This window comes from Podarcis tiliguerta, assembly GCF_965153285.1.
Source record: "Podarcis tiliguerta genome assembly, chromosome: 12".
Taxonomy (NCBI): domain Eukaryota; kingdom Metazoa; phylum Chordata; class Lepidosauria; order Squamata; family Lacertidae; genus Podarcis; species Podarcis tiliguerta.
This window is the reverse complement of record NC_139545.1, coordinates 59,424,899-59,443,312: the sequence shown is the minus strand read 5'-3', so window position 1 is coordinate 59,443,312 and position 18,414 is coordinate 59,424,899. Positions and strand designations below refer to the sequence as shown.

Here is an 18,414-nt window from a genome sequence, read left to right as displayed (position 1 = left end):
CGGAGGTGGCAAACTGTTGCCTTGGGGGGGTGAGGGAAAGCTCTCTGCCAGTGTGTGCCCAGGGCACTCTGGGCATTTTGTATCCCACAGAAGAGAGCGGCTCCTGAAAGCACTGTGCCAAAAGTGCAGCCAGGATGCCCCCACCCACCCAGACCCTTTTCTCCCCCACCTGCCCAGCCTGGGTGAGGATGGCTCTGGCAGGAGAGGGGCGCTTTTGCCCTGCGGTGATTCCTCGCTGCCAACGGTCAGCCCTCTAAAGCCAAACATGGGCCGGGGGAGTCTGGTGCCCTGCAAAAAAAAAAAAAAAGCAACCAAGGCAGGGAGGGAGCTGTTGTCCTGGCTGCTGGCTCTGCAGCCCATTCCCAAAGGTCTTGGGTCGGAGGGAGGGACACGGTGGGAAGGTCAGCTCCAGGTGCAGACGACTATTGGGGTGCTCCGCAGAAACTCCTGGGGTGCTGAGTGGGTCCTTTGGGGGGGATTCCATAACACCCTGCCCTCTTCTGGACCCTTAAATCTCACCTGAACTTGGTTTCTGTGGGGAGAGAGGGAGGGGGAGCCGGCAGAAGCCACTCTCTGGCAGGCAGGCAGGCTCCCGAGGGCGGGGGTCCCGTTCAGGTGTTAATTTGCCTGCCCCTCCGCAGACCCCGACTGGGCCAGCCTCAACCTGGGCGCCCTCATTTGCATCGAGTGCTCCGGCATCCACCGCAACCTGGGCACGCACCTCTCTCGCGTGCGCTCCCTCGACCTGGACGACTGGCCGCTGGAGCTGGTGATGGTGATGACGGCCATCGGCAACACGCTGGCCAACTCCGTGTGGGAAGGCGCCATCGAGAACTACCCCAAGCCGCCCCCGGAGAGCTGCAGGTAGGCCGCTGTGCCCCCTACGGCCAGGGCTCGCCACTCAGGCGGCTGCCCCGTGGGGGCCTCCATGCGCTTGGTGGGGGGAAGGTGCTCTTGTGCCTGGTTCTAGAAAGGGGGCCAGAGGTGCCCCCCCGTCCTCTCACTTCTCTAGTGCTTGTGTTGGATTGGGGCAACAGCCTCAGGCTGGGAGAAGAATCCCTTCCCTGGGGGGGGGGGGGGGCAGGACCAAGCTCAGGAAAAGGGGTGAAACCTGAAGGAATTCCAGTCAAGTGGGAGTTGCTTTTTGTTTGAGATGGCAAGCAAAAAAGTGGTTTGTGCATTTTTCAATAAATAAGAGGAGAGGCTCAAAACATCTGGCTGCCCGAGGCCAAGGGCAAGCTGCCACCTAGCCTGGCCACTGAATCTTACTCCTGTGCTGGTGAGGGGGCAGCTGCCCTCTGACAAAACTGAGGAAGCAGCAGGCTAGCAAACTGAAGGGACTGGCAGGGGGGCACCCTACCCCAGCACCTGCTGCTGGGACAAACATCTAGCCAGTTTGCGATAACCAGAAGGCCGTAAATTTAGGGTGGAGGTTACAGGAGGAAGAGTTGACCGTCTGAAGACGTGGATTTGCATCTCGGACCTGCCAGATTGAAAGGCCCCAAAAGGCACACACTCACAAAGGGGCGTCAGAATTGCGAGAGTACTTCTCTGTGACCTCAAACACATGTAGTCTGAGAACTGGACGTTCATAGACTTAGTGTTGTTGTTGTTTAGTCATTTAGTCATGTCCGACTCTTTATGACCCCCTGGACCAGAGCACGCCAGGCCCTCCTGACTTCCATGGCCTCCCGCAGTTTGCTCAAACTCATGCTGGTAGCTTCGAGAACACTTGTCCAACTATCTCATCCTTCTCCCTGTGCCCTCCATCTTTCCCAACATCAGGGTCTTTTCCAGGGAGTCTTCTCTTCTCATGAGGTGGCCAAAGTCTTGGAGCCTCAGCTTCAGGATCTGTCCTTCCAGTGAGCACTCAGGGCTGATTTCCTTCAGAATAGAGAGGTTGGATCTTCTTGCAGTCCACATTCTAAGCTAGGAATCTGAAATTTGGTTCATGGGCGTCTCTGGTTTTTAGGAACGTCTGAAAACCGAACATTTAAAGTCTCATCCAGGGAGCAGTAGCCCAAACCCATGCATGGACTTGGGGGGGGGGGGGATCAGTCAATATCTCTTTATTGCACAGCGAAAAAATGCCTTGCAAAATGCCCAGTTCTGCAGTGCAGTCACACCAAACATAATAAAACGGTCACTAATAATAATCTCTACAATCTATAATGGGTTGCTGCTTACAATTTTGTGACTGAGAGCAAGAGTGTCTGGATGGTTCCAGATACAGCCATTCTCCACTCAGATTAATAGAGGAACTAGAAAAGAGGCTGTTTGTATATGGCTGCCTCAAAATGGGTATCTGAAGAAGTGTGCATGCGCACGAAAGCTGATACCAATAACAAACTTAGTGGGTCCCTAAGGTGCTACTGGAAGGAATGTTTTTATTTTGTTCCAGAATGGGGACTCCCTGTGCACCTCAAAATGACTGAGGTCCTTCCTCCCCATTCAGCTGGGAGGGACCAGCTATCCCCCTCGTCCTCTGACAGACGTTGCAGGGCCCCCATCGGCCGTGGCTCTTCCGCATTAACTAGCAAGGTGGCATTTGGGATGTGAGGCCCAGGATGCCCAGACCCCCAGGAGACTCTGAAAGGGGAGTTTCCTCAACATTCAAGAGTCAAAGCTGTTTCCCGTATGATGGGAGCCAGCAAGAGAGCAGGCAGGTTCGAGCCTGGGGTGGCAGTGCTTCTTCACTGACTGGCACGAGGTGCAGGATGAGGTTCAAGCTGCAGCCTCAGCCCCTAAGGGGGCAGCAGCAAAGGGGGAAACCCACCCCCAGGGAGAGGGAGATCTCTGCATTCATTAGAGCTCCACCGCGGCGTCAGGGCCAGCTCTCCGGCTGACCTGGGAAGGCAGCGCTGCTCTTTCCCCGCTCCAAGCAGACAGGTAAAGCCTTAATTTCCGCAATTAGCACAGCCGGGCAGGAAGAGGAAATGCAAATGCTGGAGATTGCTTAACGCTCTGGAATCATCCCGTCCCCTGGTCTCTGAAGTTCTGATGCCCTTCCTCTGAGGCATCGTAAGGCCAGACCTGGAGCTGGTGACGTGGGTGGAAGGTGGTTTCATTATTATTATAATTATTATTGGTTTGTTTCTATTTCTGTCAGGAACTGCAAGAATCGTTCTCGCAGGCTCTTCTCTGCCAGGGCTTGGGGGTGGGGGTGCCTGAGGCCCTCCATGTGTTGCTAGAGTGCAGCCCCCCTTAGCCCTAACCATTGGCCATGCTGGCTGCAGGGGGCAGGGGGCAGCTGGAGCCTCACAGCGTCTGGAAAAGGCCACAGGCCCCCCATCTCTGAGCAAGCCCTTGGAGGAGGAAGACGCTTGGTTCTTCTGTCAGAGATGGGGGGCTTGGCTGCTCCACGAGTTGGGTGGCTTTCTTGGCCAGAGCTCCCAATGATTCAGAGAGGGGCTGGTGCTGCCTGGGTGGGGGTGGCAGTCAGGACCCACTTTTGCATGGCAAATGCCTCTGCTGCTTCCCACAAATGCCTGAACTAGGGGGTACCACAGCACCCCCTTCGCTCCTGGGCCAGCCCCACCTCTGAGCCACAGCGGGGAGCAAAATCAGATGCCAGCCAGCTCCCCTTGGGGGCAGAGTGGGTGCCAAACTGGCTGGGACACTGTGTGTGTGTTACGGATCTGAAGCGCTCACTGGGGCAGAGCTGGTCCCCTGCCTCTGCCATGGCCACGGGGGGGGCAAGAGAGCAGGTCCCCTCTCAGCAGCCCCTCTGGTTGCCGGAGAGCCAAGAGGAGCAGCGTGTGGAGGAGGGCTGATTCTGCGCCTGGAGAAGAAGGGGTTACAGGCGGTTGCATGGCTGCCCCGGCCCCCGGGGAGGCTGCCTTGTGTGTCCCTATCGGAGCCCCTGCGCTGTCACTCACTCATCCCGACACCCAGACAAGAGCCCTTTCTGCTGCCTTATCAGCGGATAAGAGCAGGTCAGGGGGCAGGAGGCACTGAGCATGCTCTGCCGCCAGTATTGATCGCGCCGGGCAAGATGCAGATGGATAGAATGGCCAGCAGATAGCAATGGGGTGCCGGCAGCATCGATCGGGGGCCCCTCGGCACCAGCGCCTTTGTGCGGGCGGCAAGACGCCGCTGGCGATAATGCCGCAGCCGCGACTCCGCCGGCGTCTAGCCCGTTCCTCCTGCCCTCCAGCGCGGGGGCTGGCCTTTCCGCTGGGGCTGTGTGATAGAGGGCGATCCCGGGGGGCAGGCTGCCTTTATGGGGGGCGTGCAGGACGGAGACGGCTCTGTGCAGTGCCCCCTTCCCTGGAATCGCAGCATGTGGAGGCGGAGGGGAAGCCAGGGGTCATCTAGTCGAAACACACAGGCGGGAGTTGGGGCTGAAGCGTCCCTGACAGGCGGCCGCCCACTTCTGCTTCTGCAGGGAGGAGAAGGAGCGTTGGATCCGGGCCAAGTACGAGCAGAAGCTCTTCCTGGCGCCTCTGCCCCACTCGGACGTGCCCCTGGGGCAGCAGCTGCTGCGGGCCGTGGTGGAGGACGACCTGCGGGCCGTGGTCACTCTGCTGGCGCACGGCACGAAGGAGGAGGTGAACGAGACCTACGGGGACGGAGACGGCCGGACCGCCCTGCACCTCTCCAGCGCCATGGCCAACGTGGTCTTCACGCAGCTCCTCATCTGGGTAACAGAGGGCCTTCCAAGCGGGTGGGGGGAGCGGAGGAGGCCGGGCAGGGGGCTGGCAGGATAGGACCCCCCAGCTGCCCCCTCCCTGACCGGGCGTCCTTCCCGCTGTTTTTCCTCTGCCCACAGTACGGGGTGGACGTCAAGAGCCGCGACGCCCGAGGCCTCACCCCCATGGCCTACGCCCGCCGGGCCGGCAGCCAAGAATGTGTGGACATCCTTCTCCAGCACGGGTGCCCCAGCGACGCCGCCATGAGCTCCCTCACGCCCAGCCTGCCCCGCAGGAACGTCAACAACAACGCCTCCCCTTCCGGGGCTCTCTCCCCCGAGCCCCCGTCCCCCACGACCCACTGAGCCCCCTGGCAGCGCTGCGGGGGCCGGTCCTGGCGGTAGACGGGCGTGGGGCCCTGGGCACCTGAGGGGCCTCTCCTTGCCATCCTGGTGGCCAGGCATGCTCCGCGTGGGCAACCCTCCTTCCTGCCCCCCAGGAAAAAGGGAACACGGGACCCCAGAGGGCCCAGAGCAAAGGGAACCCCCTTCCCCTCCCCCTGGCTGCACTTGTGGTGTGTCAGTACTATAGAGCCCCCCCCCTTGCCTCCCCGCGTCCACTGCTGCAGCCTTTCTGGGACAGACCTGGGGTGGCCCCCCCACTTTGGATGCTGCTCCCCCTTCTCCAGCCTCCCACCTGTCTCAGCCACTTGTGTATAAAATGTACATTGGAAATATTTATATGACGGTCTGTAAATAAGGTTTCTTTGCCGTTTGTGTGTGTGTGTGTGAGCTAGAGAGCGAGCGAGAGCGAGGAAGACCTGCCGCAGCAACCGAGCAGCTACCCAATAAAAGAACTGCCCCACCGCACCCACCAACGGCCCCACACAGTGTGGCTCTCTCTCCTTCTTCTCCTCCGTGGAGCAGGGCCAGGGCTGCCCCCAGCCCAGGGGAGGCTGGACAGGGGTGGGGGCAGAGAGGCTGGGCTGAATTGGGGGGGAAGCGGCAGGGGAGCCCCCACCTGCCCAGTAAGCCCCTGGCTGGGGTGGGAGCAGCGCCAGCGGCCGGGCAAACTAGCAGGCCGTATGAAACAGAGTTAGGGGTCTTCGTGGAACGAAGCTGAACATGAGTGCACCGTGTGATGCAGCAGTAAAAAAAGCTAATGCTATTCCAGGCTGCATCAACTAGACTTCTGTGTAGACTTCTGGAATACTGTGCCCAGTTCTGGGCGCCTCAATATAAGGAGGATGTTGACAAGCTGGAAGGTGGGCAGGGGAGGGCGACCCAGTTGATCAAGGGTGTGGGGACCCTGGCAGGGGAGGTCAAGGGCAGGGGGCCGGCAGGCACAGTCCATCCGGGGAGGCGGATCAATTGCCTGTGCTCTGCCTGGGACACCAGAGGCATCTGAGGGAGGAGGCAGAAGCTCAGCCACAGCACATCCTGCGCTCTGGGGATCTGGGTGTGTGTGAGGCAGACCTGTTGGGGGGGGTGGATTGGGTCCAGACACAAGCAGGAGCAGGGTAACCCCCACAACTTGCCTCCGACTCTCCTGCCAGAAGAGTTGCGCTCCCTCCTCCTCCAGGGCATTGTGGCTGCCCTGCCTGTGGAGAAAGACCTTGAGTTGGGATTCCTGCATTGCAGGGGGTCAGACTGGATGACCCTTGGGATCCTTTCTAACTACGCAGTTCTGTGACTTATGAAGGGGTGAAGAAGAGCCCCCGTTGCCTGCAAATGGGAGCGACTGCTTGGCTTTGGGATAGTCAGTAGCGCAGTCTGAGCTGCGGGAAGGGGGTCTTGGCGTGGCAACGGGGGGGGGCATTTCAAGGGGGTGGGTGACACTCGCACCCCGCACACAACTCTAGCAGCAGGCACACAACTCTAGCCGGACCATGCATCGTGTGATCCGGTTGCTGCTATTAAAACCATGTTACATGATGTGACGTGTTCTTTGCTTGGTGGGAGCAGCAGGCCAGGCTTGGTCCGGCCGCCCTTTGCAGCTTCTCCAACGTGGCCCGAATGGGCCCAGGTCCGCCAGCCGGGGCTCAGCCACTGTCTGGGCTTGGGAGGGGGGCAAGTGGGGCCTGCCTTGGGGTGCCTTCTCCGTGGACGGCAAGGGCAGCAGCGGGCTTGTCCTCTTTGCGCAGCGAGCAGCGCACGCCGCCTGGCCTTCGTGGGCGCGTCGGGCCTCGTCGGAGGTCCCCGTCCGCACATCTGGCTTGCAAAGCTCTGCTGGGACCGCGCGCGCCCCGCCCCCCAGGAAGCAGGAGGCCCCCTCGGAACTTGCATGCTGCCTAACGAGGCGGGGACGGGGCGCCCCCCTCCCTGCAGGGGGCCAGACACCCCAGGGGGCCGCCTCGTTGGGGCGGGTCAGGAAGTGGGGCGGTACGGCGGGGGCTCTGCGAGAGAAACGACGGCAGGCGCAGCCGGGAAAGGCTCCTGCTTCGCGATGGGGGGCAACCTCCCGCCCCGTCGCCCCAACACTGAGCCGCGGGGCCACGCCAATAGAAAAGTAAGTTTATTGACTTTTTCATCACGACTCTGCACGGAACTGACACATTGACGCGGGCGGGGGGGGGGTTGTGCGGGGCCCCCGACGCCGCCCGCCTTGAGGAAGGAGCGCCCCTCTGTATAGACTTTACACCGAATAAATAAGGGCTATGGTACAAGGGCGCGTGCGGGGGGCAGGGGGAGGGTCGGGGGCCGCCGGGGGCGCCGCCTCCCCGTCCGCGCAGTCCGTCCATGGGGCGGGGGGGGGCTCAGGGGTGCTGTCCCTGCTCCAGCTGCTGGTGCTGGCTGCGCACGGCGAAGCGGTTGACGTGGACGGGGATGGGCACGACGATCTTGGGGTTCCTGACGGGCTCCCCGGAGCGGCCGCTGACGTTGCCGGCCTTGATGCGCTTCCACTTGGCGCGCCGGTTCTGGAACCAGATCTTGACCTGCACCTCGCTGAGCTTGAGCGCGTGCGCGATCTGCGAGCGCTCCGTCAGCGACAGGTACTTCTTGCAGTGAAACTCCTTCTCCAGCTCCAGCAGCTGCTCGCTCGTGAAGGCCGTGCGCCGACGGCGGCTCTTGCCCGGCCCCGACGACGACGAGGGCGCAGAGCCCGAGGACGACGACGCCGGCTCGCCGGGGACCCGCTTGGCCTTGGCCTTAGGCCCGGCGCCCAGAGCGCTTCCGCCGCCGCCGCCCGCCCCGTCCAGGAAGGGCTCCTCTTCGCTCTCGGCCGAGCTCTCCTCCTCTTCGCGCTCGCTGCCGCCCGCCGCCTCGCCGGGCCGCCCGTCCAGCTTCTCCTCGTCGGAACTGTAGGCCTTCACTTCTGCTCAGAGAAAACAGGCAGAGGGGAGACGTGAGGGGGGCGAAGGGGACCCGGCGGGCGCGCCCACCCTGCCCCACCAGCCCACCCGCGCGTGACCGAGTTGCGATCCCTGCATTGCGCGGGCCTGGAACGGATGATCCCCGGATCCCGCCCAACTCTGCAATTCTACAGCTGCAAAACGCAGCAGCCTTACCTAGCCCTGCCCCGGGGCTCCTTCACAGCCACCGCGAGAAGGGACAGGGGGTGGGGGTCGCGGCACGACACACTGCCCGCCCCGGAACGAAACCAGCGGAAGCGGGGCTCGAGCTGGGCGCACCGCACGCCTCGAAAGCGCATTTTTCCTCTGCCACCCCGAAGAATTCTGGGTGCTCTAAACTAGTTCAGGGTTTCTGGAAACTCATTCTGTGCGTGGTAAACTGCAGTGCCCAGAAGTCCTACGTTGCGGGGGGTTGAGCTGGATGACCCTTGGGGTCCCCTCCTATGATTCCAAGTGTGGAACAGGTGGGTATTTTGAATGTGCTTCGATAGGACAGGGCTATGGGAGGCTTCGAGTTCCAGTGGCTGTGGGTTGGAGGCAGCAAAGCTCCCAAATACTAGCTGCTGGGAATCATTCTTGTGTGCGAACCCTGACAGGAGAATCGTAGAGTTGGAAGGGACCCCCAAAGGTCACCCAGTCCAGCCCTCTGCAAGGCAGGAATCTCAGCTCAAGCATCCATGACAGGTGGCCGTTCAGCCTCTGCTTATAAACCTCCAGGGAAGGAAGGCTCAAAAGCACTCTGCAGGTAGGAAGCCAAACCACAAAGTGGGGGCTGGACGAGATGACTCCTGGGACCCCTCCACACACACAAACACAAGCAGGCTGCAAGTCAAATGCTCCACGTCATTAAACTCACCCCACCTTGCCCCAGTCCTGGCCAGCAAAGAATGCAGGGGTTCCCCTCACAGACCCCCACCCAGGCTTGGCCTTGGAAAGGGCTCTAACCCAACTGCAGCAGGAGAAGCCCACCAGTGGGCAAAAGCATTGCCTGCCCAGAATGAAACCTCCTCATTCAGATGCAGTCTACCTCCGACGCCTGCAATCAGGTGACCAACAGCCTGAAGGACGTTTGGGTGAGCCGTTGCTGCCAGCCAGTGTCTGCCGATGGCCTAACTCTGGGCAGAGCACCTTCGTCCACACCAGTGGTGGGCTGAGGAGGGTCCGCAAGGGCTTAGGCGGTGCCAAGAGAGGGAGGAGAATCCTCCAGACTTCCACAAGGCAGAGCCCCCTGCCACCGTCGCCCCTTTGCATGGCACAGAGCTGGGACTGGAAAAGCTGGGCTGTCCCTGGAGGCCCCCTCCTGCCTCTCACCACCACGCAGCCCCCGCCTGGCAAATAGCTGGGCTGTGGGAGACCTCACATCTGAGGCAGCCCCTGCCCGTTGCCTGAGAGCCATTGGCCCACCCTCAGCCTGGAGGAAGTTAGAGGAGCCTTAATCTGCGGAACTCACTACCACAAGATGTATCGGCGGCTTTAAAGGGGGATGAGAAAATACATGGAGGAGGAGCAAGAGTTATTTTTCTCCGGATCTTTGTTCTTTAATCATCTGTGGCTGCTTTCAGTGGGTGGGATGTTTTAATCCTGCTTTTTATATATAAATAAATGCAATTTTCAGCTTGGCCACTCGCTGTTTTACTTTTAGATGGTTTCAGTGTCTGTGGGTCTGTTTGTTTAACATGACTAAACGACTAAACAACAAAAAAATCTCATTGAGTTACTTTTCATTTAAAAAGTGACTAATAAGGTCAAATAAATAATATCCATGGTTCTATAGACCCCCCCGAAAAAAACTTGTTCAGGGGTAGCAGACCCCTGGGTGCCAGTTCTTGGGGAGGGGGCCACAGTGAAGGCAGGCTGCCAGAGGCCCCTGTGGGTGGGGTGGATCCAGCGGGACTCTTTGCCTGAGGGTGATGCCTGTCTGCTCTAGGCAGGATGAGGCCCCATCCCAGGTGGTCACAGCTAAACTTTGCGCTGACTTGCTTTCCTGCATAACACAGGAAAGCAAGTCAGTGAGAGAAGGGCAATCTGCATATGCTCAGAGGCACTCTCATTCTTAAAATCATGTCCCAGGCCCATCACCACCTCCCACAATAAAAAGCAAAGGAGGGGTGTTTCAGTTCAGAAGAGGCAGTATCAGGACTAAATTACTCTTGGTGTCTCTATGGTTCCCTGACTCTGTGACAGGCCAGGGGCAGCAGTTCCTGAGTCAGGTGACAACTGCCCCATTGCTCCCACCACTCCCAGCTGGGGAGGCGACTGGTCTTTGCACTGTAACTCATTGCAACCCTACTTCTGTCTCTTCGCATGAAAGCATCTGAAATGAATAAACTCATGCAGCTGCCACCCAGAGCTGGGCATTGCACAGCAGCCCCCGTTCCATTATAGACCCCCGCATGAGGGCAGCCTCTAGTGGTCACGGGAAATTGGCAAACTGGCTTGGCTGAGCTTGTGGGGCAGTTGGGGCGGGGAGAGAGAGAGAGGAGTAAGAGTGGACATAGGAGCAGAGGAAATTGCCTTTCGCTGAACCAGACCATTGCTCCGTCTAGCTCAATATTGTCTACACTGGCTGGCAGCAACCACCCTCCAGGATTCCTCTCCCAACCCTATTATGGTTATTGTTATTATTCTATTTATTCTATTTCTCCCTGACAAGGCAGTTTACAGATAAAAAGAACAACAGCTAAAACATAGGGGGGAAATAATCATTGGAAAAAAATTAAACACACAGATAGATAGATAGATAGATAGATAGATAGATAGATAGATAGATAGATATAGATAGATAGATAGATAGATAGATAGATCTCAAAAGCAGTCAGCTCCCAAAAGCTTGTTGGAACAAAAAGGTCTTCACCTGCCAGCAGAAGCACAAGGAGGGACCAGTCTGGCTTCCCTAGGCAGGGAGTTCCAGAGTTGCCCCTGAGAAGGCTCCCTCCCACGTCCCCCCATGAGAGTCCCAAGACTGAGAGACGGGCTTCCTCACTCACCTGAGCACCTGGGCAGGTTCCTATGAGGGAATGCCGTCTTTCCGATAGCTTGGGCCTGAGCCATACAGGGCTTTATACAGCCCTCTAGCCACCAGCCTTTCTCAACCTCAGATCCCAAATGATGTTGTTGGACTACAACTCCCGTGATCTCTGCCAGCTAGAGATGATGGGAGTTGTAGTCCAACTCCCCCCCTCTGGGGCATCTGTGGTTCAGGACTCTCCTCCCTTGGAGGTTTCTAAACAGAGATTGAGTGGTAATCTGGGATGGAAGATTCAGCTGAGATTCCTGCATTGCAGGGGGATGGACTGGATGACCCCAGGGGTTCCCTTCCAATTCTACAATACTGTGGCCTAAGACTGAGAAAGGCTGCATGCCAGGCGTTGAGCCTGGGACCCTCCACCAGGTCGTTCTTTGGCCTTTCACAGCCACCTGTTTCAAACGGCCACGACTAGCCACACGCGTGGATTGGGCAAGATGAGGCTCTGAAGGGACCACGGGCGGCTGGCGACGTCTGTGCTGCTTCAGGCGTCCTGCCTGGTCCTGGCTCCGCTTCCAGGGTTTTTGAGAGAAGCCAGGGGACCAGAATGCCTTGCCCAGACCCTGCCCTGCGGCTCCTCTCTTAGAATCATAGAATCATAGAGTTGGAAGAGACCACAAGGGCCATCGAGTCCAACCCCCTGCCAAGCAGGAAACACCATCAGAGCACTCCTGACATATGGTTGTCAAGCCTCTGCTTAAAGACCTCCAAAGAAGGAGACTCCACCACACTCCTTGGCAGCAAATTCCACTGTCGAACAGCTCTTACTGTCAGGAAGTTCTTCCTAATGTTGAGGTGGAATCTTCTTTCTTGTAGTTTGCATCCATTGCTCCGTGTCCGCTTCTCTGGAGCAGCAGAAAACAACCTTTCTCCCTCCTCTATGTGACATCCTTTTATATATTTGAACATGGCTATCATATCACCCCTTAACCTCCTCTTCTCCAGGCTAAACATGCCCAGCTCCCTTAGCCGTTCCTCATAAGGCATCGTTTCCAGGCCTTTGACCATTTTGGTTGCCCTCCTCTGGACACGTTCCAGTTTGTCAGTGTCCTTCTTGAACTGTGGTGCCCAGAACTGGACACAGTACTCCAGGTGAGGTCTGACCAGAGCAGAATACAGTGGCACTATTGACCGTGCGCAAAGCCCAGCACCCCAACGGCCCTGAGAGGAGCCGTCGAGAGGCAGTATGGGGTAGTGGTTAGAGTAGGACAGGGGAAACCAGGGTTCAAAACAACCCTGTCGGCCATGAAGCTCCCTGTGGGGGTGGGGGGGCTGGCAGTCGCTGTCTCTCAGCCTAACCTACCTCACAGGGGTTTTGTGGGAATTAAAAGAGGATTATGCAGGGGAGAACCATGGACCCCGCCCGCCCTTCATACCGCGCGGGGAAAGGCTCGTGTCCGTCGCCCTCGTCGACGGGTGGGGCTTTCCTCTGAGAAAACGCCCCCCCCCCACCTCCCGGATGGCACGTAAGTGGTGGGAGTGGCTAATAAAAAGGTGGGCAAGACCACCCCAGCCCGGAGACAACGCGCCCCTCAATTAGAGGAGGTTAAAATAGGAAAGAGCCCCCCCCCCCCCACTCTACAGTTCGGTTTGGAAAAGCCTTCTCAAGAAGGCACGAGACAAGCAAGCAGTGCTGCGGGCCAGCTTGGGGGGGGGGCAGTGCGGCCAATTTTGGGGATCCAGAAAGGGCAGGGCTGGCCCAAGACACGTTTGCTCCTGAGGCGAACCCCGAAATGACGCCCCAGGGGTGAATAAAGATCAGCCTTGGGATCTGCTGCCCCTGGGAATCCTGCCACGAGGCCGTCCCCTCGCCGCCCCGTAGAATCCTAGAATTTTAGAGACCGAAGGGACCTCCGAGGGTCACGCAGTCCAACCCTCTGAAAAGCAGGACTCGCAGCCACTGGCAGAGGCAAACCGGTTCATATCTTCACACGGGCAGAGAAGTCCAGGTGAGGCCTGGGACCTGCAGGGCCACGGGTCTGATTCAGTCTAGAGCAGCTTCACACGTTCCTATCAAGAAGGCAGGGCTGGAAAAGTTCAGTACAAAAAAAGAACTAAAACGAATAAGTGAGCAGTGGCTCACTTATGAATAAGTTGCAGTATTGGGGGCTTTTCCATTTAGAAAAAGGGGGTGCGCGTTGATACAGGCGTTTAAGGCGGTGCGCAGGGACTGGAAGTTTCCCTCTCGGAGAAACAGCGGAGTCACGTCCAAGGAACGTCGGAAGAGACGCATCCAAGGACTTCTTCACAAAGCAGCGCAGAGGGGAGCTGCGGAACTCCATCCCACAGGAGACAGGGATGGCCACCAACATGGAGACAAATTCATGGAGGAGATGGAGGCTGCTGATGACTCCTAACCGCGAAGGCTCCTTCCGGAGCGCGCTCAGCTTTCCTGCCTGGCGGCTTTCCGGCTCTCCTGGTGCCCTTTCCGCTGCTCCTCCCTTCGGATCCTGTTCTGCTGCAGATGCCACCTCCTCTCAGGGCGCAAGGGCCCCACCTTAGAGAGGCACACCCCCCATACACGCCCTTGCCTCACCGGGGTCCAGCGGAGAGGATCAGCGTTGGCTGTGCGCCCCATAGGAGGGAAAGAGGAGCCCCGCGAGGTGGGCCTGGCGCGCAGAATTAAGAGTCCCCCGCCAGGCCAGGTCGGGGATTCATGAGCTGTGACTGCTGCATTGCGGGGTGGGGTGGGCTAGATGACCGCTGGGGTCCCTTCCAGCTCTATGATTCATTTGAGGTTTTTCAACGGAGGTTGGGGGGCAACCAGTCAGAGATTATTTTGTTGAAAGTCCTGCCTTGCATGGGGTGGACCGGACTGCCGTTGCGGGTACCTTCCAATTCTGCAATTCCATGTCACTATAAAAAGTGGCACCGATGGGTCTGAAGCGCCCAGAAGTGGCCGTTGGCGAAGGAAACGCGCCCTCGGGGACGCAAACGCTCCTCCGGCCACTAGGAGTGAGCAGGGGTCACTGGGTAGGAGGGCGATTTGCGTCTCTCGAGCTCCTTGGGGAAGCCTCCTGTCCCCACGCGATCTCACTGCCCGCCCACCATCTCCGATCCCTGGGGATCCAGCAGGATGCCAAGCCTTGGAGGAAGCCAGGCAGAGTCCTTCCCGTGACTCCCTGGTAAAGCCACCTCGGTCACTCCGTTTTACTCTGGGGAGCGACAGTCCGGCGATTTTGAGGGGAAAGGGAAGCAGGGTGGACGGATGACCCCCCCAGCACAACGAATCCACCCTACGCCCCATGGCTCACCGTCTCCTAGGCCTCGCACTGCTTGATCAGCGCCCCTCTCTAGTTGTGGGGCCTGCGAAACCGCTTTGCGGGAGGAGAACTTTTCGCCTTCAGGAAACTGGCCTTGCCCAAGATGAGCTGCAGCCCCGGAAGAGAGGGCCAGGTGAATATTTTATTGACACGTGTTATTTTATTTAAAAAATAAATAAATGTAAAGACGCACATACATTTATTTGCCGCTGTGGGTTTTTTTTTAAGCGGTATACAAATGAATTTCTGAATAAATATGTTGCCGCTGCCTTTGGACCCCTCCATGCCAAAAGGACGGAGGGAGCCCCCGCCGCTCAGCCACGTCCAGCTGCCTTTCAAGGCCCAGAGAAGCTTCCTTGAGACAAGCAGAAGTTGGAGATCGGTCTGCTTTAGCTGAGATTCCTGCATCGCAGAGGGCTGGACTAGATGGCTTTTGTGGTCACTGCCAACGCTACAATTATAAGCAGGGGAAATGGTACCCGCTGGTGCGCCTGGCACAGAAATGGCATGGGCAGGAGAGCTCTGGGAAGAAGGAAGGAAGGAAGGAAGGAAGGAAGGAAGGAAGGAAGGAAGGAAGGAAGGAAGGAAGGAAGGGAGAGAGGGAGGGAGGGAGGGAGGGGCCCCGGTGTCAACGGAGGGGCGTTCCTCGTTTCTGGGTTTTCGCAATACAGAGGAGGGCTTGACCCAACTAAATATTTTCAGTTGATTAATCGAAAAATATTTTAAAAATCAAATAAATTCACCCAAACCTCGATATGAGCGTCCTTTGGGAAGCTGAGAGAATCCCTGCGCTGGTGGTGAAAGCCCAGCCCACCGGGGCTCCCTCGCTTTCTCCCGCGCAGCGAAGGGGCCAAAACCAAGGAGGCGTTTCTGGGAAGGTAAAATCCTGGACCCTTCAGTTGCGTGGCGTTGGGGAAACCCCAGTCACTAAAAGGGACCCAGCCCTGGATTAATAAACTGCAGGCCCCAGAAGCAATCCTGCACCCGTCGACTCAGAAGCAAGTCCCATTTATTTCCACGAGGGCTTACTTCCAGGTAAAGGCATACCATCAATTCAAAGCACCCTAACAAGAATCCTGGGAACTGTATTTTGTTCAGGGTGCTGGGAATTCTAGCTCTGTGAGAGGCAAACTACAGTTCCAAATATTATTGGGGGCAGAGATGTGCTTGAAATGTATTGATGTTGTGAACCGCCCCGTGATCTTCGGGTGAAAGGCGGTATACAGATAATAAATAAAATAACTATGGCAGAAGCCTGAAGCTTCCTGAAGGCGAAGAATCTCAGCCGGGACTGAGGCCGTCCTGGGTCCTCCTGAGAGGTCTTCAAGCTTCCCTCTGAAAGCTAGGAAGGCAGAAAGCCGGGCCTCCCCGAGAGGAAACCTCTTGCCACGGGGTGCCCAAGTTTGCCGCAATTGGAAGGAGATTGCAGTTCTACAGGCACTTAAGTGGGAGTAAGTCCAATTAAGCGTAATAAGACTGATTTCTGAATAAACGTGTCTAGGACTGAGTTGCGACGCTTCTCTCTTTAAAGTGATTTGATTCACGCTTTTTCTGAAAGCCAGGCTGCCCACTGCCAGGGCCACAGGGATCAGCTGGTCAGCGGGAAAGAATTCGGATTCCGGGGCCCCGAAAAAGCTGGATGGCAAAGGGGTGTCGCTCCGGAGGAAAGATGCCACCGGAGGAACTGAGGGGAGGCTGAGGCGGGCGTGAGTGAGGAAATCTGTGGACGCCCCTTCGAACCGGGAGGCAGAAGCCACGGCTGGACCGGCGCTCCCTGCGCGCTCTGTCCTGTTCTGGGGCGCCAAACTCCCGCGCGGGCGTCGGGGTGCCTTTGCGGAAGAAGCCAGGCAAGGCGCAGGGCGAGGGGACGCCTGCTCCCCGCGGCCGAAGAGGAGGCAGATCCGGGAGTGGACCAGGCGCAGCTTTCTCCCCACAACGCGCACCACCGCCGGCCGCCAAGCGGGGGTTCTCAGTCGCCCGATCCCAGTTCCTGGGTGTCCTTCGAGGCGGCCTTTCTGCTTCTATTCGCGCACCCCTCCCAGGTGCCGCGGGGCACAAGAGGCGCCTCCACGATCACCTGCAGGTGGGTCAGTGCCAGGTCTCCGCCGCCCCCCTGCCAAGCCGGCTCGCAGAAGTCCCAGCACCGAGGACAGTTCTTCGCGGGGGTGTCCAGCGGACCGCGCTCCTTCCCAGGACTCCGCGACCTCGCTGCCCGGGTATACTTCGCAGAAGGGTAGGAGGAGGGGGGCCCCCAAGCCGATGCGTCCACCCCACAGCGTGGAATCCCTTGCCCCCCTGACACACACACACACAGAGGGAGAGGGAGAGAGAGGGAGGGAGGGAGGGTGGGAGCTCCACTCCTGACACAGATGGCCCCTGACTGCACCAGTTTGGCTGGCTTGATTTGTTTGTGTGTGTGTGTGATGGAAAATACTTTCCCTAGCGCGCGCGCCCTTCAATTTCTTCCGTGAGCATGTTTGGCGCCTTTGCTGGACCACAAGTGAAACTCCCACGGGGGGGACGACGACGAAAGGACTCCCCAAGTGAGAGCCTGAATCAAAGTTCCACACCGGAAGTTCAGGTGGGGGGGGTCTCAGCAGGACCACCACATGCCTGGCCTAAAAGTCCCAGAGCCTGAGGGGGTGTTGTTGTGATGTGTTCCTGCGTTTAGGGGGCCAATGGAATTACTACCGGATCGGTTGCGGGGTTCGGGGAAAGGTCCGGCTCTGGCCCGGACGCGGGCGAACTTTTGTTCATCCTTCTTTGCCCCAAACGCTTGGAAGGAAACTTCCCCCTTCCGGAAAAAAGTTATCTCAACTCCCTTCGGCAGCCTCCTCCTCACTTCGCCGCCCTCCCGCCCCACAGGACGTTTCTGCGTCTCGGGCAGCCCCGCTCGGAGGGCGACCGGGGCCCCTTCCCTCCGCCCGCCCGCCCGCCTACCTGCCAGGCCCGGGAAGGGCTCCGGGAAGTGGAGGGGCGGCTCCGGCGGCCCTTTGTCCCGTCCCGGGGGCAGCTCGTCGCTCTCCACGCCGTCAGGCGCGCTCCGTCGGCGGCAGGGCGGCTCTGCGTTGCCTCGTCCGGCGGCCGGCATCTCCTGCGCCGGGTAGAAGCCGTCGGGGGGCTCGCCGAAGCTGGGCAGCGCGGTGGTGAGCGCCACCATGGACGGGACAGCTTGGCCGAGGCTGGCGCAGAAGGAGTTGGTGAGGCGGCCGGCGAAGGAGGCCAGCGGCGCCAGCGGAGGGAGGCCAGCGGCCGTCTGCAGGGGCCCGTGGGGGAGCACCAGCGGCCGGTAGGGCATGAACATGGGGTAGCCGGTGTAGAGCAGCGGGCCGGAGCGCGGCGCGGGCGGCGAGTGCCCGATCAGCGAGTCGATGGAGAAGGCGGCGCCCTGGCCGGTGGGTCTCTGCATGGCCGCGGCCCCCGACAGCTGCTAGCCGGGCTGCCCGGCCTGGGCCCCGCGGGGCGCCAGACTCTGCGCGGGTCGGAGGGGCGCCAGACGCGCCGTCGGTCCAGCCCGGCCACAGGCACTTTGTCCGTCGGAGCGCGCGGCGCAGGTCGTGGCAGGAGACGACGTTGCCCGCCCGCTTTGGCTTCCTGACTGCCTTCGAAGGCGCCTCCTCCGCTGCCGCCCACGAGCCGCGCTGCGCTGCGCTCCCTTCCGCTCCTGGCCCCGCCGCCGCCGCCGCGCTGCCTCTGCTGCCTCTGCCGCGCCTGGCGCTGGGCTGGCGCTTTCTGCCGAGAGAGGGAGAAGGCGGGCGAGAGCGAGGGAGGAGGGGAGGAGATGGCAGGGGAGGGGGAAAGGGGTGTCGCCCTGCCTCGGGGCTCATCCATCTTCCTCAAATTCCGCTTGAGTTCCCCCCAGCGCCGCCCGCCCAACGGCCGGGCCAGGGAGCGCCGGCGGGTTCCCACTGGAGAGGCCGAGGGGGGCCCCTGGGAAGGCGCCGCCCCCTCCCGCCTCATCAGCCATTATGGCTGGTGATTGATGATTGCCAATTACCGGCCGGGCGCACAAGGGCCTTTTGTCGGGTGGGGCGGGACCAGCTGCTCCGCGGGGAGGACGGGGGAGGGGGCGGGGAGCGCAGACCCGGACGGGACCAGGGACGCCCCGTCGCCTCTCGGCCCGCTGAGCCGCCCAGAGCCCGG

At 59.5% G+C, this 18,414-nt stretch overlaps 3 protein-coding genes across 6 annotated transcripts in view; 1 reads left to right on the top strand and 2 right to left on the bottom strand.

Moving 5' to 3' along the window:
- The window catches only part of AGAP3 (ArfGAP with GTPase domain, ankyrin repeat and PH domain 3), a 100,006-nt gene extending 94,506 nt beyond the window's left edge, over window positions 1–5,500 (top strand). For all 3 annotated transcript variants that reach the window (XM_083406146.1, XM_083406145.1, XM_083406147.1), the window contains 3 exons: window positions 642–864; window positions 4,388–4,643; window positions 4,772–5,500. In XM_083406146.1, the coding sequence (XP_083262272.1) occupies window positions 642–864; window positions 4,388–4,643; window positions 4,772–4,996 (704 nt within the window). In that variant the 3' untranslated portion in view covers window positions 4,997–5,500. The remainder of the gene's footprint in view (window positions 1–641; window positions 865–4,387; window positions 4,644–4,771) is intronic.
- LOC310660898 (uncharacterized protein) overlaps window positions 1–18,414 on the bottom strand; it is a 561,482-nt gene that overhangs the window by 333,645 nt on the left and 209,423 nt on the right. The gene's annotated exons all lie outside the window — the stretch shown is intronic.
- Window positions 7,374–17,703, bottom strand: GBX1 (gastrulation brain homeobox 1). Of its 2 annotated transcripts, none has more exons than XM_083406883.1 (2): window positions 17,212–17,703; window positions 7,374–7,946 (listed from the first exon to the last, which is right to left on the bottom strand). In XM_083406883.1, exons 1-2 carry the CDS (start codon window positions 17,678–17,680, stop codon window positions 7,387–7,389), a joined length of 1,029 nt encoding a protein of 342 aa, XP_083263009.1. In that variant the 5' UTR covers window positions 17,681–17,703; the 3' UTR covers window positions 7,374–7,386. The 2 variants fall into 2 exon arrangements, 1 of the variants encoding a protein (XP_083263009.1); XR_014503827.1 differs by lacking the exon at window positions 17,212–17,703 and adding an exon at window positions 12,312–12,417 and having other exon boundaries at window positions 7,838–7,946.